This window comes from Falco cherrug, chromosome 7, assembly GCF_023634085.1.
Source record: "Falco cherrug isolate bFalChe1 chromosome 7, bFalChe1.pri, whole genome shotgun sequence".
In the NCBI taxonomy this organism is placed as follows: domain Eukaryota; kingdom Metazoa; phylum Chordata; class Aves; order Falconiformes; family Falconidae; genus Falco; species Falco cherrug.
In genome coordinates, this window is record NC_073703.1 from 50,714,898 (window position 1) to 50,738,348 (window position 23,451).

Here is a 23,451-nt window from a genome sequence, read left to right on the forward strand (position 1 = left end):
GAAGCCAAATGTAAGTGGGACACTTACACGTGTACATGCATGCACATGCACACAGACACATAGACCTATGGGAATAAGTCAGAAGGTGCAGCAAGCAGCTGAACACAGCCACAAATGCACAGATCAGTAGCTTACCTCCCAGCCCCCTCAGAAAGAAGGGACGCTTGGACAGGAGCCGCTGTTAACTTTACGTAACCACTCCTTCGCTACCCTGAACTGGGGGTTCCTGGCAGGAACATGGTGCTGGCAGAGCACATGCAGGTACTAAAAAGGCTAAGAGCTCAAACCCAGTTCTCCTGTGAGATAATGTGGCTGGAATTCTTGATTACTGCATAGGTTGCAATTATTTCTTGTCTCCAAGGAAAAGGAAACATCTCTGGGGAGCCAAAAGCAAGGGAAAGGGAGAAAAAGAGCATGGGAATCACTGCAGGGAGAGTTCCATAGGTAAGGCATCCAGAGGGAAGATCACATGGTGAGGCCAGGGAGGTAAAAACCGGAATGGGTGAAACTTGCACCAGTAATGAATAGATTGATGAGTTCTGTTTCTCATACCAGACACCATATTTGTCATAAGGAAGAGGCAATACAATTTTAATTGCCTGCACTGAGTTTTGAAGACAGCTGTGCAAGTCATTTTTCCATATTATTTTTACCTTGAGTCACCATGTTTTCCCCAAAACTCAGGCTGAGGCTGTGCATACAGATGCCATACCATGTGCCCCCAGTGAAGAAAACAGAAGTGCTCATTCCTTTCTTAAATAAAGGGGGGGAAAGGAAATAATATTTTAATTTTCACACTAGCAGCAAGCAGCAGGCGAGAATCAAGAGGTGCTAAGCGATGCAAGCATGTCCTTTCCAACAGATACCTTCTTCTTCGCCAGCAATAAGTCCTGGTAAGCATTGGAACGGAGGAAGCGCGCATAGCTGTCACTCTTCATCAGCTTGTAAATGTGCTCCTGTGGGATGGGAGGAAATGAGAGACAGAGAATTGTTATCAAACCTCATTTAGACATCACAGGGATTTAAAACACAGTGAATTAGAAGGAAGAGTGACTGATCAAAGTTCTAATTAAGTCTGCTATTATTGATTATCTGTATTGTGGTAGTGTACAAGAGGTCCATCCTGGGGCAGGACCCTGCTGTGCCTGGGGCTGTGTGAACACAAACCAAAGAGGTGGCCCTCACCCCAAAGGCTGGCACACATTATTCAGTAATCAGTGTTACCCTGTAAAGATTCTGAAGTTCCCAGATTATAAGCGGGTGTCTAGCCAGGCTGAAACTACTGGGATGTCTCAAGAAGGAAAAAATAAACAGCAGAAATTGTCCCACAGATTAGGTTCCATTTTACTACTCGCAGATACTTGAGCTATCACCCAGCACTCCCACGCTGTTCATGGAATGGAACACATACTTGGACAGGTTTCATCTCCACTTATAACACATACTTAAAGCAAGCCAACCTGTTAACATCCTGAAAAAGCCTCTGCCTCTGGTGACTATGCAGGAAGGTTTGTGACTAGCTCTGATGTGGATGGCTACACTGCATGTATAAAGTCATGCCAGATGAGTCCCTCCTATAGGGTCTTTTTTTCTCCTAGCAAGTCTGTTACCAGTTTGTTCTGAGAGCACTTACTACGTTCATCTTCGAACTTAAAAAGTGGTGTTTCATTGCAGCAGAACTTAATGCCTACCACTTTCCAGCTTCCTTGCTTAGTTTGACTTTCCTGCTGAGAATCCCTGAACAGAGTCAGCTCTTATTCTAATTATCCCTGGATTTGTAATAGATATTATCCCAAACACCAAGAAAATCAAATCAAAACACTTTGACCAAATAAAGACTGAGAACACACTAAAGGGACTTAAGAGAAAAACAGGCATCCTGGACATTTCTCTTAGACTTTGTCCAAGGAAGCACTTTTATAGAGTTAATGAGAAATTTTATCTATACTGATTTATACAACGTGAAATACTCTTTCCTGCCCTAAAGCCATTGCACATGAAACTTCAGACGAGCCAAACCAGACTGAAGTCGCATAGCTTATTTCACAGTGTTAACAAGCCAAGCAGAATTCCCTTATCTTCACCATCACGGGTAATTAGTGATGACCTGTCTATATGCAGAAGAACTGCTTAATTCAGCTTTCTTGCACTATTCGGTGTAGTCCTAAGAGGGGCATAACTGCCACTGGTTTTCCTACCACACAGCATAAATGTATCCTTTGAGCTACAGCCTGGTGTAGAACAATTTTTACTGATCAATTTCCATACTTGCTTTTAAACCTGACCAATCCTTATTTGTGTAGCACTACCTATCTGAAGGATAGCACAAGATTTTGCAATAGAAATGCTCATATAAAGCCATTTAGCAACTGTCACCCTTCCTTGCTGCAGAAAAAAAACAAGGGAGGGCACAGCTTCATACTCTCACCTACAGCACTGCCATGAGATTTTACTTTCAGCTGTGGGACATTTGTTCTGTTTATTCAGGACAGAAGGAGCCAAGTACGCACTAAGACAAGAAAAGGGAAAACAATGGCACATCATGGATATGGCCATGAAAAAGTTTCTGTTTCCTTGGTGTGAGTAAGGATTTTCAACATCAGCTTTCTCTCAAGTACTTCAGCTAGAGAAACTTGGGATTCAGTTGATTTAAACCCAAGCACATTGCAACCAGTTCACCTGTACTGTTACCTCTTAAGGTTTCTCAAGGAGACTCCATGTCCTCCTAATGAGTTCTTCGTAATTACCTGGGGAAAAAAACCCCCACCCAACTATATACCTAAAAGTCCTTTTCCTTCTTCTTCCAGGACCATGAGGAGATTGATGAGTAAGTGGGACAACCAGTCTGTAGCCCATCAACAGTAAAGGTCTCCAGAGCACCCCTCCTCTTGTTGGTCCTCCCTCGCAGCACCCAGTACAGCAGGGTGCTGGTGGGAGGGGGTGCTGAGGTGGGCAGGAAGGTGCTGTGGGGCTGAGGTAAGGTGGTGGGTGACGGGTATTTTGATTAACATTTTGATAGACATATGTTTCTTTTTTTTTTTACTGTCTCTGGACTCCAAATGGTTTCTTTACCTGTGGTCAGACAACTGGGTATGCTCTGAAAAACAATAACATTTTGGGGAAATAACATTAATTGCCATGCAGACAGATGACATGAACTGTTTGTAGGCAAAGGAGAACACACCAGGCTGGCCACACAATCCATTGGCATGCCAGCCACAGCTATCATTCTTGCTTGTGTCAAGACGACTTCATGTTTTTGACCTTAAAACAGTATAAACTCAATATCTGCCTGTGGGAAGGAGGAAAAATTACTTCGATCCTGAGATTAAATAAACCACAAGCCGACTTCTTAACTGAAGCCTTTCCCTGAAAAACAGGGCTATTGCACACCCACAGCCCACCTGCCACTGCGGTTAGCTGATTGGTATGAAGCACTTTCTCTGCTTTTCATATCTTGGAATCACTGAACAGCAACACCACTACCTTTCAGCTGTTCACCAAAGATATAATCAGAGAATAACTATTCCTAGGCTTTGAATGCTAATGAAGAAAGAAGGCTGGGCATAGGGGAAGGGAGGGACATGCATAGCTTCAGGAGCACCCCTTACTGCTTAATTGCAAGAATTCAAAGGGCTTGCTTTGAAGAAGCTCTGGACTGGAGGCACGAATGATACATTGATCATTTATTTTACAGCACTGCATTTCTGAAGCACCTACTGGAAGTCTGAGCCAGTTGCTCAGGTCAGCAAAGACTGCCTTCCAATTTGCAACAGTACAGGACAGCTCACATTGCTGTAGCCAAAATCCCCGCTGAGACTGCACCATGAAGGTTCCTGCTAAAATTGTGGCTGCAGTATGTGTTCAGCCCAGTTACACAACAAATCTAGCCGCAGGGCAGGAAATGCCAGTGGCTAGGACATTTGTTTTGATCTTTAGCCTACTCTGTTCTTCACCACCAAGCTATTTTCTGCTATACTTTCTAGAATCTGCAGCTTTCTAGGGAGAACTTACAGCTAGCGTTTAGCAGCAACTCATTTCATAAATACATACAAACCTTCTAGAAGTCTAGCAATTGAGCCCATTCTTCTGCAGAAGCCTGAGCAATGAGCAGCATATCAACAGAGGTATGTGCAAAGATTTAACTGTTCTGTGCACCTTGTGTGAATCGTTTTGTCCCCCTCTATAACAGATTTTTAACTCAGTTTGGATCACTGTAACCCATTGGTCTCTCACTTCTTATTCTCCCCAGCGGCTGCTTTTGTTCCTCCTATCACATGGTGGACAGCAAGCACAACCTCACAAAAGACTGAAATCTCCAGCTGCAGCCAGCATCTCTAGTGATGCACTTTATACACATGACCACTCCCTGACATACCTGACACTGCTGGCAAGAAATTGGAGCCTTCCCATCCTTATGCTGAAAGAACTCTGCATTTTGTAAAGTTGTTTATTACAGGGTAACAAGCTCCTTATTAATGGCTACCTGAATACACAAAGCAAATACACTACCTGTGTAATTTTTAACAATGCAGCTGCAGCTCTGGACATCACAGCCTCTTGCACTGTCTGGCCAGAATTATCACTGCGACATTTCTTTGCAAGTACCATGGGAAGTTCCTATGCCACATCTGCACAACAGCAGGAGAAACATTTCATCTAGCCAATGCGGCATCTCCCAGCCATTTCTGGGTATCACTTCCCAGGTAAGGCTCAGACTCCCAGCTCCCTGCTCTAGCCTTAAGACAGCAATCCTTTAGAGAGTTACATTGCAAAACCAAAAAATTTAAAGCAATCGCCTAGCAAAATTGCCCAAGTGATCTATTAAACCATTAAACAAGGTAGCATTCTGCTTCTAAAGCCAGATTTCTAAAGCAGGAAAAAAAAAAAAAAAAGTCTTTCAAAATTTGGCCAGCGGTTGAAAGGCATCACGCACCCCACTGGTCTCCCCTGCAGCCTTGCCAGCTATCTCTGAGCACCAAGCTGCCATCTCAGGCCACTGTGGTGGCAGCTGGGAATGGAGACAGTGACTTGACATGTGCGAGCAAGCCCAGGTGAACTGGCTTTTTGAGCTGACTGGTCACTTAGTCCCTCACACAGTGTGCTGTTGATGAGTGCTGGCTGTACTGATGCTCCCCTGCGAGGATGGATGCACATTTGGAAATGTCAGTCTATCATGGAGAGTGACAAAATAACCTGCTTTTGTAATTATAGTGGGTTTCATCTCCAGGAAGCAAACAATTCCCTTACAAGACTCTTGCAAGCAAAGTAGGTTTGCTGTCAAACATCCCCAGAACTGTTGTTCCCCAGATCCTCAACCAAGGCAACAGAGGCAATGGGGTCTGCATGCATCTCTTCTTGAGAAAAAGGCAGGCCCCCTTTTGTGTTTTGTGCACCTGAATCACATCTCCTCCATGGTGGGAAGAACTACGCAGTGGTCCTGAGGGCTATCCAGCTTCATTGTGCGTCTCTCTACCACCTAGACTTGTGTCATGACAGCTATGCTTCAGACAGCATAACCATTCCACTTATCATCACCATTGCATGATATAAAGGAGAACAGTAAATTTTAAAGGGGAAAATCTTGTCACTTCTGTGAATTAGAAAACAATCGAGCCAGCCAGGTAAATCACAAAAAAATCATTTTCTACAGTCACACAAAACCGAGAGGAAATCCCGCCCCTGACAACTGACAGCTTAAGTGCAGGGAAATAAACCCTGATAAGGTTCAGTGTCTCTTGGCTGTTTTCCTTCCAGAAGCTCTATCTTTGGAAAGAGATGAAGGACAAGCTCTGTAAATTTTCTTGACAAGAGGGGAAAGGGGGAGGAAAAGAAAAAAGGAAGTTTGCAATCCAGATTGGACTGTGGGAGGTGGTTAAGATAGCAGAAACTGTCTCAGAGCTGCACCTGCTTCAAATCAATGTGCTGCAATGTGATCTCAGGTCTCTCTCTCTGCCCTTGCAGTCAAAGCACAGTGACCCTGAGGAGGGCACAGGTGGCAGCCAAGAAGGACCTTGGGAACACTTGAGAAATACGTGGGGAAAAACCTGAATGATAAAAAAATGATGACACCTGACTTGCACAAAACACCCTGGTAGATCTCAGGAATTGTGTTCTCTGTTGAGAATATTTCTTTTTAGCAGAAAATCTCGGTTCTTTCCTCTGAATTGTGTATATGAGACAAGAGGAACATTGGTAGTTAAACATCCATTTCTAATCCTACTTGTATCTTACCCACTGTGACATATTGTGCCAGGCTTGAAACTTTGGGGGGGCTGTGAGGGCCAAGCACAACGTTATGACCTTTGAACACCAGAAAGACCTTAACTTTTAACTTGCTGACAGCAAATTTTCCCTGTTTGTGCCTAAACACAGCCGTAAGCTTTAGATGACAAGGGGAAATAGGGGGGAAATGCAAATTCTTCGCTTGTTTCAAGAACAAGTTTTCCATTTCCATTTTCCATTTCCATTCCCCATTCTGGGGAGCTTACACTATGGCTAGATAGCTGTTGAGATCCACTTGAGCCCCAAGAATCCACTCTGCCCTTCATAAATTGGTCAGAAACCTCCTTGCTGTAGCTATCCCACTTACACCTTTTGGGTTGTTTTGGAGCACCTCTTCACCCGTCACCAACACCTGGTATTAGACTAGTCAGAGCTGATCTGGAGACCCCTTTGCATTGCAAATGTGTGAACACCAGCAGCCACCCCTCTGGCCAACTGCAAGGGAGATTTGCAGAACGTCAAATGAATCCATTAGAGAAAAAGCCCACAAGCAATGTAAAGCAGTAGATTAAACAACTAAATAAATAACAGCAAACTGCAATGAATGTTAATGTTTGTTCTACCTGTACGCTGGGCACTGGGGGGGAATTTACTGCAGATTTGCACATGACAGAGCAGTGCCTCAGTGAATGCCTTGTGGCCTTTTCTGGAAGGATGGTAGCAGATGTCAGCTGAGGACCTGCCCAGGGTTTGCTTTTGGAAAAGCTGTCTCTATAGAACAAAGAGGATGTGGGAAGGAATGATCAGGGAGATGCTTTTCTGAGCACACAGTGTGCAATTGCTGCACCTTCCAATTAGACTTGGCAGCAGACTAATGCCTTTCTGTCAGCACCTCTACTCTGCACAGACATCTGCGGCAGAGGAGCTGAGGTCAACCCCTGTGCCAGCATGCACACATACTGCAGTCAGTAAAACCTACCTGCTACCCAGGGGCTGCTGGAGACATATTCTATTCACTCTGTCACACTCCTCCCAGCCCACCCTCCAGAATCCTGCCTGACCAGCAGGACCCCCTACCACACCACCACCAGGATCTTCCTAAAAGCCATGGGAAGGAAAGAGACCTACTCCTCCTCAGCAGTTACTTGTGCCAACTGAATGCAACAGTTTTTAGGAGCAATTATGATCAACTGCCATTCAGTCTAACTGATGATGCTGAAATGCACTTTAGAGAAAGCAGGAAAAAATGCTGCATCAGCTCTGGAAGCTGAAGTAGTTGGTAGCAGGCACGGTTGAGATGAGGCAAGCAGTGAAAAAGCTGCAGAAAAGACCTTCACACTTGCCCTGACTGAACCTGATGGGAAAACACCGAGGGGGGTAGGGGTGGGGGCAGGGAAACACAGGGATTTTATTCTAATTCCCCTTAATGTCTCCACATCCCCACTAAGAATGCCTCTGGATCTGCTTATTCCGGTCCCTGCATTTAAGATTTTACTCTTCTCCAAAATGTTGTACTGCCTGCTTTGAGCTGACTGCATACATTAACCAGGGAGAACCCTCTTCCCAAAGCCTTACTGGTACATGACAGTACTCCTGTCTGGCAGGATGAGGGATAAACGGTTGCCCCAGCTGCTTCAGGACTGCTAGGCTTTCCTTGATTTATAGTTTAGAAAAGAAATGTTTCAGGTTGGTTAATGGCACATAAGGGTCTTGGCCTGAGCATGAATTGCTCTGGAAAATCTGAGCAATATCTTTTTGGGTGACACAACAATTTACACCCACAGTTTAACTGGTGCTTTTTCTTCACGCTCAACCAAGTTGTTTTTGCTACAAAGGAAAAAAAAAAGAATAATTATACGGTAATATAGACTAACCTCTCTGCTAAACTAAAAAAAACAACTTAAAACCTCTTTTCAGGCCACAAATGAAATTACACCGAGCTGAAGGCACAGGAACGTAAGAAAGCTTTAGCAGGAGGGATAACTGTAAGCAATGAGAACTCGTTTTGAGTAATACACAGAAATCCTTTGTTTAGCCCTGTAGATACATAGCTGGAAACACAATGTAAATCTTTTGTGGGAAAGTGCATTGATAAAAGTAACACATAAATTTAGCTTTGGCTTCTCTGTAAATTGATGAGACAACTAGTTTGCTTCATACTTTCAAATACAGAAATGGGAAGGCAGACCTGCCAGGGGGCCCACGGCAGGTGGAGTGTGGAGGACTACAGAGGTGAAGGGTTGTGGAGCGGTGTGCTGTTAAGGGGTCAGCCTGGTACTGCAGGAGGATTTAGTCCTAAATATAGCAAGGGCTATCCTGGGAGACAAGAGTGGGCTGCCGGGAGTCTAACGCCATATGAGCAGCTTTAGGTTTTGAGAACAACGATCATGGCTAAGAGGCTGATTCTTTCAATATGGGCCAAATCCTGGCTACTGGCAAAAAGCCAAAGTGAACAGGTTTTTACTGGGAGGAGGGGACAACCTCATGTAGCATTTGGGAGACTGGCATCTTTTTTCCAAACAATACAATATCTAGGAGTTGCAGCAATGAAGATGGGGGTTTTCACTCTGATAGATGTTGTGGTATAGCTATGATATTTAACTACTTAAATTTTTGGTCAACACCCTGACACTTGCAGGGCTCTCCGCAGCTTCTTCTTTCTGTTTTCTCTGGAGACAATCCTGCCAAAAACCTGAGTTGTACCATGGAGAGGAACACGCAGAATCCCTACACAGCAGAAAGGAAATTCTGTTGTACTGGGGCAGTCTGCATCCCATAGGACAAAGCATATAGCTTCTGAGTAAATGTGGCTATGCTGAGATAGGGACCACCAGCCCTGCTTTGATGTCTATCTACAGAATATGTGCTGGATACATAAATAGCCTTCCATGCTTCATCAGCATTTTGGCTGTAAGGTATGTGCTGCTGTATCACCTTGGATTGCCTTTAAGTGATTGAGCTCAAGCTCTTGGAGTCCATGCTACAAATGCTTATTGTAATCTTACAACTGTTTGCCAACGAACCCCATCATGACAGCACACAACATTCCTAACTGCTGTGGGCTGAGAAGGGGAGATGCGAAATGTAGCATTGATAAATCTCCCCAGGGGTTTTTTTATTTTTATTTTTCAAATAAGAAGGGTGAATACTTGAAGAGATAACAAACCCCTAGGAAAAGTAAAGACCAGAGTGTTCCTGCAGCACATGGGTTTGGTAGGTGTGGAACTGAGTCATCTGCAAGAACATTTACCCATCGTCCATGAGGAGTGGACTCCTGGAGTCCTGGTTTCTTGAGTAGAAAGGGATGCACTTGCAAGCACTTTCACTCCCTACTTGGGAGAAACAGAACAGTGTCAGCTGCTTCCTGACCTTCACAGAAAGAGGAAATACTCTTGCTCTGGATTTGAAATGAAGTTGTTTCTTGCATTCAGGAAGCACAGCGCACACCACTAGCACAAGAGTCCCAGAGTCTGAGTGATAAATTCAATTTTCAAGAAAGCTAGAGGTTTTTCCATGTAATCCATTTAAAGGTATTTTTTGGAGTTAGGAAATGTCTGGCACATGAGGCACTGTTATTGCTTATGCATGTAGTTCTAGCCAGCTTGGCAGGATCAACACCCTGAATAACAGACTATTGTCCTGTGGGAATACGCTGACTGTTCTTGTCACCCCATTCCCATGATCTTTCCTTTGGAGAGATCTGCTGTCTTCTGTCACTGTGTATGCAAGGAGAGAGCTCACTCATTATGTTTTCCTAGCCCTTTCTCTGCCTGTGTCTAATTGAGGGGTATTAGCTTAGACAGTAGTTTGATCCCTGATGCCTTCAGAGACAGAAAGCCAACAGCAAGACAAAGGCTGGATGTTACATGTTATAACATACAACATGACTACTAAACCACAAATTAAAATGAAAGGCAAAGGATAAAAGAAGTACTTTCTGATGTGTGATGCGTATGTACATTTAAAAAAAAAAATCCCAGGAAAGTAATAACACTGAGTATCTGCTCCTGTGTAGACCTCTGCTTCAAGTCTTTTGTTTCCAGCTTCGGGCAGCATCAGGCATGCCAGCATGAACCTCCACCATCACTTTCCTATTTTTGCTCCAGACATCGAAGCTCTTCTGGGTTTATTTGTTGGGGGGTCTTGGTTTTAGGTTCTGCTTGGTTGTAGGTTTTTTTAAATCCACACAGGAAGGAGCCTGAATTTTCGTTTGTGTGTTTAAGAAACACACAGCAACAGTGAGGTTTTGCGTGAAGGCTGTTTCCACAGTCACTGTAACCCACATATAAGCAAGGCAACCAGAGTGCAGTGTAAGGAAGGATTTCTTCCTCCAGTTCGACAGAATCAGAGCCGAAGGAGGAGAAGAGAATAAAGATCAAGTCCTTGTGCAGTCCCTAAACCTACACAGGAAAGTCCAGGCTGTCCAAAGCCTCCAGGAGGCCTGGGTACCATCCACGTATACATATGGATGCAGCACTGCAGTGCTTTCAGTTCCCTGTAGCATAAGTGCCAGGTCTCTGAGCAGCACTGGCTCACGTGGACTTGAGTTCCCCTCAAGGCAGAGTGCCCCATGTCCCCCTGCTGACTGCCTGAGCTGCTCTGGTGTTACCTTGATTCTCCATCCTTAGTCACTATCCTTTATAGATATGCACGTAACGGGGGTGACTGGGTGAAACTTTAAGAAAATAGGAACAACGTTTCTTCAAGTTCTTACAAAGATGATACAGATGCACAATGAATGATTATTTTTACATTTTCCTTCTATGCCGTGATTTTGCTCAAGGCCTACAAAAGGAGTTCTGTATGCCCACTGAACAGGCACCAGGCATACACTCCTCTACATGCTTGTTTTCACATCCTGTGCACGCTTGAAAAGACAAAGTCAGTGGAAAAGCAATCACCTTCATTTTCCCTTCTTAGTAGAAAATGACATTCCACTTCCAAGAGATCCTTGCTTACACTTGGAGGTTGTTTTTGAATTCAACAGGATCCTGTCAAGTTCTGCCAGTGCTCCCAGCTTCCTGATGGAATCAGAATGCAAACTGAGGACTGATCACTGATGATGAATCCTGCAAGGGGTCATATCTCTATCACAGTCCAGAACAAATTGAACCAACACCTGGGGCAGCTGAGAGCATGAACTAGGCCCAAATCTTAAATTTCAGACTAAATTTAAGGAAGATTTTTTTTTTTTTATGATAAGGGTGGTGAAACACTGGAACAGGCTGCCCAGAGAGGTGGTAGACGCCCCATCCCTGGAAACATTCAAGATCAGGTTGGATGGGACTCAAAGCAACCCAATCTAGTTGAAGATGTCCCTGTTCATTGCAGGGGGTTTAGACTAGATGACTTTTAAAGGTCCCTTCCAACACAAATTATTTTATGATTTTATGATACAAATGTGGGCCAAGTACATTTCTGGTTTGAGCAGCCTGGAGTTTGGCATTATGGTCTAAATCTGCTCTGGAATTAGCCAAGGATCTGCACTGTACAGTTAAAATCCCTAACTGAGCCCGGATTAGAACTGAATTTCCCCGAATCATCTTCACAGAAACAATAGCCTATTAGTTCAGGTAAAGGAATGTCAATCTAAACCTCTATTTATTAAAGAAGAAAAATAAACAAAGCAAACAGGAAACTAATTCCAAAGACAACTACATGGCTTACCTTACTCTAGTATGCCTGGCTCTGAAGCCTACCAGTAAACATCCCTACAAGCAAACATTTCTATCAGGAGATACAACACATTCTTGTGATACCAGTTCCCAATGCCAAGGGACTGAGGAAGGGATTAAAGACTTTTAGGAGGCACAAAGACATTTCAGGGGAGGCAAGGAGTTGTTTGAAAGTGGTGGAGGAGGGGGGGAATGTTTAAAAACTAATAACGTGTTGTACAGATAAGTCATAATCGTCACACTCACAGCTCTGGGTTCCCATGTTAAAGACAAATTACTTTGGCTGTCAGCAGCTTCATTAGCCAAAAGAGGCCGTTCAGATGGACCCAAACCTATTTACTTTTCAGAGCTGGCTGTGCCTGCTTCATATTGCAGGGCTCTGCACTGGTTGTTCAGTGATGCTGATAACTCCTGTGGGAGCTTACATCCTGCTAAGTAGTTCACTGTTTAATTGAACTGACCTTTCCCGATGGTGCCCCTTGTATTAAAAGCTGCTTTACTCCCCAGTGAAAATGGTTTGATAATCACAATATTTTACTCAGTAGACAGTTGTTTAAAAGCAGAAAATAATCAGCTAAATTGGTAGGCTCGCCTCTGGAGAGGCCCAGCACTAAAATGACAAAAGGTGCTGCAGATCAAGATAGCTGGCAAAGCTGAAGATCAGGACAGAGCCAGGAGCAGGGGCTGTGCTGCTTGAGGACGGGGGATGTCGGCAAACTCGATGGCTGGGGGAGGTGAGTGCCGGCTGAGCTGGCACAGTACGCTCTGCTCAGGCTGAGGCGAGGCGGCACAGCTAGAACGGGGCACGGGGTGGGCAAGGGCACACACAGGAGGCACGGCAAGAGAAGGCGGCTCTGTGCAAGCTGAGCAGCGCAGGACTGCAGAGTGCAGCAGCAGAGAGGGACACCCAACAGGGCACATATCTTAGATTGAGGTGGGGATAGCAAAACACTTGCTTCTGTAACACAGGAGAGATCTGTCCGAAACCATAAATGCACACCAAATTCAGGTTAGTATTAGGAGCCCTTTGAGGATGTTTGGAGCTGAGATTTTCAATTCACTTGTCTTAAATAGAGGAACCACTTGCCTTCAGAGTGTGAATGGTCTTGGGACAAAGAGGTCTTAAGTGAGAGGCATGTTTGTCGGGAGCCCCCTTTTCTCCCTGTTTTCTTCTAGGCTAGTTATCTTACCAGATGGTTGTGCAGCATCTGGGAGAGCTCTTTGGGGCTGGGAGCCAAGGTTGTGCAAAGCACATCCTTGTAGACTGTTAAGCACCTGATAACAGACAATGTTTTGCTTTCAACTTCTAGTTATGTTGACTAGCCCGAAGTATACTGTGCTCTGCTATACCTTCCCCTTCCCAAGTACAGCAATGTGTTCATTCCCAGTGCTTTTTATACTGAATTGGCATTTTACAGGTCTCCCAGGTCATCACAAGGGCTAGAGTGCCACATGACCTTCTATTTCTCTACTGCAGGAGTAGTAATTTCATTTTCTCAGTTCAGCCAACCCTTTTCTTTCCTCTTGGTGTCTCAGAGCTGCAGACACTCAAAGAATGCGCTGTTCAGTAAACTAAATTTTTTCTTGTTCTTTATTCCCAAGGACATTTCAATTGTTTTCCTCTTTGTGCTAAAGCTACACAGGACAGGATAACAGTCATATTTTCCCTCCCACAGTGGGGTGTTTTGACTTGTGTCTGCTTGAGACTCTAGGAATGCAGGATGTGTGGGAATCTCATGGGCTGCTGGTGCCAGGGTGCCGAGATAAGGCAGCTGGACTCTGACCTGCTGCAGATTAATGGACAACAGAGCCCCTGAGGTGGCAGGGCTGACCTGGGGGAGATGCCAGCACAAAACCTGGGAGATTCAGAGCATGCTGTGGGGACCTACATTTGTTCCCATCAAGTGGATGTGCAAACAAAAATGTCCCCTCTCCAGGATGAGCCAGTAAAAGCCACATTGCCCCAGCTCCACTAGGGCACCACACCCTTCAGCAGTGGCCTGTTCTCCTCTGCTTTTGTTAGACAGCCTTCTTAGTTATCTGGTCAAGCAGTCAGAAACAGCTTGCTTGGCTGTTGGACAGCTACCAGAAGCCCACTGCACAAGAAGGTAACTGGGTTCACTTTCCATATTATCCCATCCTCTCTTGGCACAGATTCAGTCTCCAAGAGCGACCAAATCTCCAAGAGAGACCACAGCTAGGCCTGAGGGTCTACCTTTACCTCATACTTTTGTGTTCATGAAGCAAAACAGATGAATTGAGGACAACCATCAGCATAAAAATCCTCTGAAATAAAATTAACCCAAGGAAATAAAATTGCAGTCTAACTGCAAGAGCTCCAGCTTGATTTCATCAACTCCCTTTTGAATGGCAATTACATTGTGAACTGATCAGTTCAAGCCTAAACCCTCCATGTCTTCTTCTGATTAAATACTCATTGTCTAAACATCCGTCTTACTCTCAGTACTTCTACTTATCAATTTAATCAATTCCCTCATTATTCACCTATCCGCTTTAGCCTGCATTTTAGCATCATATTTTTTTTCAGGTGATGCAAATTTACAGAAGTTCACTCTAACTGCAAAGCAAAAAAATACGTCTTAGACAGAATGTCTTCATACTCCTGCGTTTCTCAGCTTTAAAAAGAACATTTAAGTTGCCTGATATTCACAGGGGATTGCCTTGAAACTCTGCGAACATTCCTTCTATGCTAGCCCCAAGGAGCAAGACTGCATTCAGGAAAATACAGTATTTGATGCTGGTTTGAAAAATTCATTGCCTAACCTTGTATAAGTGGTCCACAACATCTCCCCTGAGATGGAAGTATTTTGTTAGTGGAGTATTTTGAAGAATTGCCTTTGAACGCCAATTTAAAGAAAATACAGGAACAGGGATTCTTTTCATTTGCTGTTGGTTTTACTACATGCTTTTGATAAAAATGATTATGAGGAGGATATCTTCTAATTGCATCCCTGATAATATTTGCCAAATGATCCCTTCTTCCTTTTTCTTTTTTAGCCTTTATAAAATTATATTTTCACTTTCTCAGAAGGTTAGGCAGCTTTATCCTAGCTTGTAGCACTTTTTCTCAAATTATCTGTTTTCCTAAAGGCATTTTCTGTGCACAGTTTATCTGTAAAATTTCCCTGATAAATCTGAGGCCCTTAGGAGGGAAGGATTAAGCTCACTGCATTGCCTACTGTCCTATCATTATTCTAAGGTAGTGTCTGGTGGACAAGTCTCGAGCTGCGCTGGAGGGAGCTGCTGCATTTGGGGTTTTTGGGGGGGGGAGGGATATAATTAGCTGTAAATAGATAAATGATAAAAAAGGTGTATTAACCACAATTTTGTTATGATAACAGCCATACTGTAAATAAGCCAGACTGGTGACAGGGACTACAGAGAGCCAAACTGAACTTTATAGCACTCTTTCATCTCTGCTTTCCCTGAGACATGGCTCCAGCTCCCTGCACCTTGCAGACTTGTAAATTTTGGAACAATTTGTTCCCAGAGGAGCATTAGCCTGTTATAACCGATAGATTCAAAGAAAATATCATTTACCCAGCTTGAATAGATATCCTCAAAGTCACTCCAAACTGTATGTCTCCTTTTTCTTACAAGTGAGTAATGACAATGTGATAGCAGAATATCACAGAAACTGAGTTTTATTAGCCGTAGTTCCAAAAAATCAAGAACCAACCTGTGCATCTTCATATGTATATCTCCCTGGGTCTTTGACATTTTGGCTTGTTTTCTCATAGCTGTGGGAATCCAGGTTGATAGCACTTTGGGCCCCAGGAGCTAGAAACTCTTGCCAGATTTCTTCCACTCTGGTGGTTACATCCTGTAGAGGTTGTTTCTTAAGATCTTGGACAGCCAACCAAAACCTATACTAGGCAAAAATTAAGAGGAGAAAAGAGAAAAAGAGAGAAATGTAGGTAAGACGTGATGGGTAAGCCTGGGCACAGTCCCGAAATACAGATGTAGAGCCTATCCTCGCATCTAGCTTAATTCACTGAAGACTCTCCATTTAGCATGATTTCAGAGTAAGGAGCAATATACTTTACACCAAATCCTTACACTGTGGCTAAGATTAGAACAGTGACAAGATACAGTGTCTTCCAGGACAAAATCCTGTTGGCGGTGAGGGTGGGTAGAGGAGCCAGCAGCCCAGTGACTCCTGCGCTGTTGCTGACCCTCGCTTCCTTACCAGATGCAGGCAGTGCCTAACCACCCCAGAAACACCTGAAATTATTGTACTCAAATGAAGCCGCTAAACCATATAGCCTGGTCCCCTACCTGCAATAGAGGGAAACAGCCAATTTGGGAAAAAACCACATCTGCAGTGCCAGTGCATGCAAGGCCAGGCTAAGTCCTTCTTGCCTGTCCCTGCTCCTCCCCTACCAGAAGGGAGCCTAACGCCACAGCCCTGACTCACCCAAAACACTCAACCATACCCCATCATACGGCTTTCCCCACTTCCTGGCAGGCTGTGAGTAAAATGGACTGGGGTGTGCTCAGACACTACATTAGTATCTGTGGAGTCACATACTGGTGGTGACATTTGGTTTTATAAACTGAAATAGTGTATTTGGGGTTGGTGGAGGGGGGTGTGTGCTTTGTCCTTTTCCATATTTGAGGTGTTAAGTGTGCCTGACGTCCTGCCTTGTTATTTGAACCACAAGTGACACCCCCACTTATCACACGCATGCAGAGAGTAAAGGCTAGCACTCACAGTGCAACAACCTGATGCCACATGTGGCTTGCTTTGCTTCGAAAACATTTTATCATTCAATTTCAGATGCGATGGGAATATACGAATGCAGAAGAGGCATGGAGAGAAAAGATGCTAATCATTCCAGAGTAGCTGGGACACTTCAGACAAACACTTGGCTAGAGAGAACATTTTCTGCTGGCTTATCTTCTGCCCCTGGAGCCGGGGAGGTGGGCTGGGAAAGCACACTCGTGAGAGAACCAGGCGCACTGTGAAGTGACAGCTTGCCAGAACAGGAGCGCCATCCATTTTAATAACCATTTGGCTCAATCTGAAAACCAACCAACCAGACCAATCTGACACTAACAAGAACAAGCTCTTTTTACTGCAAGCCATTGTGAATTCATGCCCAAGGCTGGATGTCCTCTTCAAGGCAAAGGGGAGTTTTGTCTTGGTAAAAATTTCAAAGCTATTCAATATGGCTTGTATCTGAAAATCAAGGAACATCAAAGAGGGGTACCAAGCCCTGCAGCCTCAACTCCAAGGCAAATTCCCTGCCATGAGAAATCATCCTGAAGCCAATACATAAGCAGGGCTTCCTGCAGGATTTATACAGCATTTACAAGAGAGAAGCAGGTATTTCTGCCCAAGAAAGGAGCAAAGAGATGATGGCTGCCCTGGAATTCGTGCTCAATTATGAAGTGCAAACGCACTCCCTGAGTCATCCCGCAATGGCTGAAGCGCCAGCCCAGCCCCAAGTTCACAAGGAGTCAGGAGAAGATCCCACATCGCCTCCTTCCCTTCTCTGGGAGGCAGACACCTCTCGCACAGGGCAGGGGCGGAGAGAGATGTACTGGTGTGTCCTCTCCGCAGGTGACCTATAAGCAGAGCAGGGCTGGCACGGGGGCTGCCTGCACAGAGGGAACAGCAGCATCGATCACAGGTTCTTTGCCCTTTATAAAACAGCATGTAAGACCCGGAGAAGGCTGATAACATGGTGTCCTAAACTGCTGTCAGAGACATAAACCATTTCAACCTCAATCAGCTTGTAATTAAGCTGCTGTCACTTGCAGGAGATACCCGTAAAGGTGCTTTATCCTACGCAGCCCCCCGAAGGCGCAGAGCGCTCCTGGGCCCCAGCGCGCCCACCCTGCCCCGCAGGGCACCGCCGAGGGGCTCAGTCCCTGCTCACAGCCGCCCCTCAGCCAGGGGACCGCTGGGGGGAGGGCAGGGGGCTGCTTCTGAGGGCCGCTGCAAAACAAAAATTAACGTTAAAACCTGACCGAGAGGCACAACATGGATGACTCCAGAAACTGAGGAAGGGCTGCCAGCATAAGGACAGCGTTGTACCCCCACCTTGGGGAAGGCTGCGATACCCCTGCCAGCGAAACGGCCACACAGGCACACCGCCCGCCCCAACAGCGCCCTGCCGGCACCCGGGGCGCCCCCCGCCTCGTCCTCCCTCCTTTTCACCCAGGGAAGAAGTACCGTTTTTAACATCGCAGCTGGGAGGGGACCTGAACGAAAGCAGCAGGTATAAATCAACACGCAGTTCAAACAGAGGAACTATTTACGTCTTTGTGCTGCTTAACGGCCAGGTCCCTGGTGCGGCGAGCCTGGCGTGGCGGGGACCGGCAGAAATCTGCCCTCCGTGGGGCACGCTGGGGACAGACGCCTGCAGCGGGGCTGCCTGCCATGGGCACGGTCCTTCGCTATCGTGGCTGTGGGCGAGGGCAAGGGCCCCCGCGCCCCAGCCCCCAGCCCCTCTGCCTGCTGCTCCTGGGCAGAAGACGCCTCTCCGCAGCCAGGCAGCGCTCGCCAGCGAGACGGCCGGTTGCTGCGAACGGCTGCCGGGACGGGGAGGTGCCGGCACCCCGGCCCAGCCCCCGGAGGGGCGCAGGCTGCCCCTCGGGCCGGCCGCCGCCGGAGGTGCCCGCCGGGAGCGCGCAGCCGGCTCAGGCGCGGAGCGGCCGTGCCGCCTGCTGGCCAGGCGGGGATGAGCCCGGCCCGGCACACCGGGACCCGGCCCCGCCGCCCACCGCCGGCCCCGCGCCCCAACCTCCCCAGTGTGGCACCTGCCCTTGTGGCTTTGGCAGTGGTTAGAAACTTCCCCTGTAAATGCTTTTTATTTGAAAAACGAGGGGCTTGCATGGGTTTCACTTCAGTAGATATGCTTCCCTCGATGCCCCAAACTTTTCCTTTCCCGATACAAACTAAAAAAAAAATTATTAAAAATTGGCAACAAGTTTCAGCCATCGGGGGTCACAGAAGATAAAACCACTTCCTGTGGGTAAAGTTCTTTTCTCGGTAACTCAGTTTTCAACATATGTTCACAGTAACGCACAAAACACCCGCATTCGTGCACTGCCAGCTTTACAGTGCATTCCTATAAGGCGGCATGTGTTCTTTGTTTGAGGTCTGCACAGGTGCGCAGTCTCCTTTCCCTTCAGGTAAAATTCCTATTTCCCATATTTCTACTTAGTTGTTTCTCTTTCCAGCTGACACTCTTTGAAGTTGGGAGGAAAAAAAATAATCAATCCACCAGTTAGATGAACATCGCAGCAATCTCAGGATGTCTCAGGAGATTTCCAGGTCATAAAAAATGTATAAGAACTCTCTGTTGGCTTTTTTTGGTTTTGTTGTTGTTGTTTTTTTGTTGTTGTTGGTTTGGTTTGGTTTGGGTTTTAATTGAGGCTTGGCATGTTGTCTGCTATATTTTGGGTACTTCAAAAATCAACAGTGTCAAAACAAATTGTAGATGAAAGGCAGCAACAGAAAGGAGAAAAAAAAGAGAGCAAGAAAAAGAGTTAAAATAAAACCAGAGAGAAAAATACCCAACTGACTGGCTTTCATGCTCTCACATAAATAATGGACAGCCAGTAAATAAGTAAGTTACAGGGCTCAGCTGAGCCCAGGAGACTGGTGGACATGATCCTGCAAGTTTATTAGAACACAGAAACACAGCTGGAAGGAGACCTGGGAGGTCACCGAGTCTAGTCTGTTGCTACCTCCGGCAATGCCTCACTCGAGATCCCCACCGGGACCAATTTTTCTCAGCTAGGAAGATATGGAAACACACCACCACAATCAGCCTGTGATCTGGGACTTGCACCACTGGGTATAAGAGCAGGATGTGGTCCCCTTGCTATACCACCAAATTATGTTAATTTCAAGGCATTCTCAAGTGCATACTTCACACAACCTTCTCTAGCATTACCAGGAATTTCTAGGTTTTCCAGCAGTTACTTTCTCCGATCTGCCTTGAGGACAACACAGAAGCCTACAGGACTCCTGCCAGTTTTAATGAAGATAATACTGACGTTTCCCAAGACATAATACATCCCCACCTGCAACAGTTCCCAGATCTCTGGATAGTTACTGGGAGAAGAGTCCTTAAAAAGATAACTACAAAGGCAATTTTTCTAGCAAGGTGCTAGATGCTGTGCTCTCAGAAAGTTTCTTACAGCTTCCCAGGGTTTGGGTGAGATGCATCTCACTTAACTGTAGATGTGTGCCATGCAGACACTGTCATTTGAATCAGTCTCTTCAGGCTTAGAGATGGTAGAGACAGACAAGGACTTTACAGTCTAATTTCACTGCTTTTAGTTTTGTTCCCACTCAAAGCTGAAACACATCCTTCCTGGGTGATGCACTAACTCCTCTTCAGCTTCCCTTCTCTCACTGTAAAGGGAGCCTTGGTGATACAGAAGAAAGCACTACTTCCAAGCTGCCAACTTAGGTGAGACAGATCCCAGCCTTGCTGTTGGGCATAACTTAAATGTTGCTTGCATATTTAAGCATCCAGCAGTTGCTTTCCTTTCTGCCACACACTCCTAATACAAACTTGGGAGCTTTCTCTGCCACACCTGAACCTTGGAGAGCCACCTTCTGCTCTCTAGCACCACTGCTAATAATACATCTATTCTAATTTTCTTCATTAAAATTTCTGCCTTTACATCCTGTTGATATTCAAAGCTTTAAGCAGGCTTTGGAATACTGATCCAATATTAAATAATAATCATACCACATAAGCCAACACCATGATAATGATTCCCTAAGAATGATAGCTATGTTCCCATATTACCAAATAACGATACCAGTGTCTTCCAAAAAGGATACGGGATTTAACCTCCCTACCCCAGCCCACTGACTTGCAGCCTCCCTTTGCTACAAACCATCTCAAAACCAAACAGAATGCACATCAGCAGAGGGAGCAGCTCTGACTGACCGAGGAAGGCACACACTTGCCTTCTCATAATGAAACTTTCTCCATTTGTTTTAGTAGGACAAAAATGAACATGGGGGACACCTGTTAGTCATAAAACGGGCTGGATTTCCTTAGTGCAACCTCATATATGTTTCAGAAAACCCATCTGAGGAGTATTTTATTACAGTATATTAATTTTTGCACTTCTTCACTACAATTTAATTGCAAATGAGCACCGCTGTACAGAAGTACAGTAAGGATATACAAATTCAGTACTTGTTCAGCAATAAAATTTCAAGCTCATTTATGTAATTTAGTAACACTCCCTTGTTAATCTTACAAGTTAACTTTCAGGATTTTAAAAATAACAAACATAGAAGTGCATTGATTTTTCACAGTTTTGCTGCTAGCATGCTTTCTGTATTTCTCCTTGGACAGACAAATTCGAAAAAGACGATGGTCAGGTCCAATGTCATTTGAAGTCACTTTCTGGGGAATTTCCCTTTCAGATCTTGCAGGCTAGCAGACTGCAATAAAGCACACTAAAGCAATTGTTCACATGCTTTATGAATCTGTTTGATTTTCTAAGTGAAAAAAAATTAACAAAACGCAAACTCAAGGGCTGTGCAATCAAGTTCTTAGCTGGTGTAAACTAAGAACAACATCAAACCCGCTCACCACCAGCAAAGACCAAAATCCAACTGACTGCATGCTCAGCTGACAGCAGATTTCCTCATGCTGGGAGCAGGCATGATTCTGCCAGTGAGCCTGCAAGCTCTCTGGCCGCCTCTGCCAATGACCACTGGGCATACTGGAACAGGACTGCCCCAAAGAAAGCATGTGAACTAGTCCCTGTGCCCATCCACGTGCTGAGACGGCACCAGAACACCACAACAAAGCCTCCACAGTATAATTCAGACTGTGAAAAAAAAGTGGGTTTTACTGGATACTGCCATATCTAGGGCAGTCAAATTACATTACTGCTGGATTCTTTTGTGTCTCCAGGGCTAACCAGGGGCAGGTGAGGACTGTTGCAGATATCCATCTAGCGCCTCTGCTATAAGGAGCAGGGTTAAGGATCCATCATGCAAGAGTACAAGAGCACAGACTAGCACCCTGACACCAACTCGAACCCTCGCCTTCAGCACAGGCTGGCAGCTGCAGACTGCCCTGCTGCTAACCACCATCGTCCTGCTTCTGCACAAATGGATGAACGTGGCAGTAAATTTGGCTGTTTGTCACATGCAGGTGAGAGTCAGTAACCAGTTACGGTTCAGTAACCTTAGCCACTGAATATCAACCCATCAACCTCTACCTGTTCAGGCTGCCTCTCTGGCTGGCATGAGCTCTCTCCTATTTTCTCTGCAGCACCAAGCAAAGAAACTAACATTCAAATGCTTGCAATCCTGAACACTAATCCCAAGGTTTGCCCCAGTCCTGTGTCAAGCATAATCCTGGGAATCTCAGTTTCTCAGAGCTCACTGTAATACATACGCTTCTGCTGTTATGGGACCTGTTTTGGTTTGGTTGTATCTGCAGGATACAACAAAACACTAGCTCTTCCATGGATGGTACCCACAGCAGAAGAGCTGCTTTTCCTAAAATAAACTTGAGGGTTAGTGTTACAATTAGAGTTAAGATTCAGGACAAGGATGATAAAACCTGTGCCTATATCCTGATTAATGCTAGGACAAGCAGTGGGCTTGCTGTGTAGGCAGGGCTGTGGCTTTAGCTGGGGGTCTATGGGGGATATCTAGCTAGACATCTCTTTTTCTGTTGGTGTAAGAAGATACCAGGTACCAATAAGGGAAAATGGCTTAATACATTAGATCTGAGGTACACAGGGGTGACTAATGAATCCTAACACACTGAGTTTAGCACTTAGTTTTGCAGCTGGAAGGACTGAAGAGAGCGGCATACCCTTTGAAGGACTGCTACCCCAGAATGAAGCATGCTGTTGGCACTTCCAATGTCTTTTCATCAATTCTGCAATGGGACTGTACCTTGGAGCAATGTACTAGGGCCAGAGATCGGGTTTAGAACAGTGTTATGGATATGGACAAGGCCAGAGGGGCTGGATCTTCTAGCAAAGGTTTTGTCTTCGTCTAGTGTTGGTTTGCCACCAAAAGGGCATTTTATTGCTGCTCTCTGTTCCTGCTGTAGTTGAAGTAGCAGAATTGTGCACAACAGATTTATATACTCTCAGTCTGATGTAGGATCACATGGCTGTCTACATCAGGGGTCCTCAAACTACAGCCCATGGGCCGGATACGGCCCCCCAGGGTCCTCAATCCGGCCCCCGGTATTTACAGACACCACCCCCCGCCCCCCCGCCAGGGGTTGGGGGGGGAACCAAGCAGCTGCAGATGGCTGCCTGCCACTGCATCTGTGCACCGGCCCCCTGCTTAAAAAGTTTGAGGAACCCCGGTCTACACAATGTTTCATAAAGCAGTTTTATCTTCTTCACAACATGAGAAGCCAGGTACTCAGAATTCCCATACAGAGACAGTGCTATTAAGGTGAGAGTCAAGCTCTGGAACAGTTGTAAGGTGCCAGAATTCAACAGTAGCTGTTGCAAACCCGACTTGGTGCATGCCAGGACTGCAACAGTTTTTAGCCACATGATCGCC

The 23,451-nt window shown here is 45.5% G+C and overlaps 1 protein-coding gene across 2 annotated transcripts in view; it reads right to left on the reverse strand.

The window, feature by feature from the left end:
• The window catches only part of RGS6 (regulator of G protein signaling 6), a 284,113-nt gene that overhangs the window by 29,077 nt on the left and 231,585 nt on the right, over window positions 1-23,451 (reverse strand). For both annotated transcript variants that reach the window (XM_055716872.1, XM_055716873.1), the window contains exons 15-16: window positions 15,601-15,787; window positions 867-956 (exon numbers count right to left, since the gene is read on the reverse strand). In XM_055716872.1, the coding sequence (XP_055572847.1) occupies window positions 867-956; window positions 15,601-15,787 (277 nt within the window). The remainder of the gene's footprint in view (window positions 1-866; window positions 957-15,600; window positions 15,788-23,451) is intronic.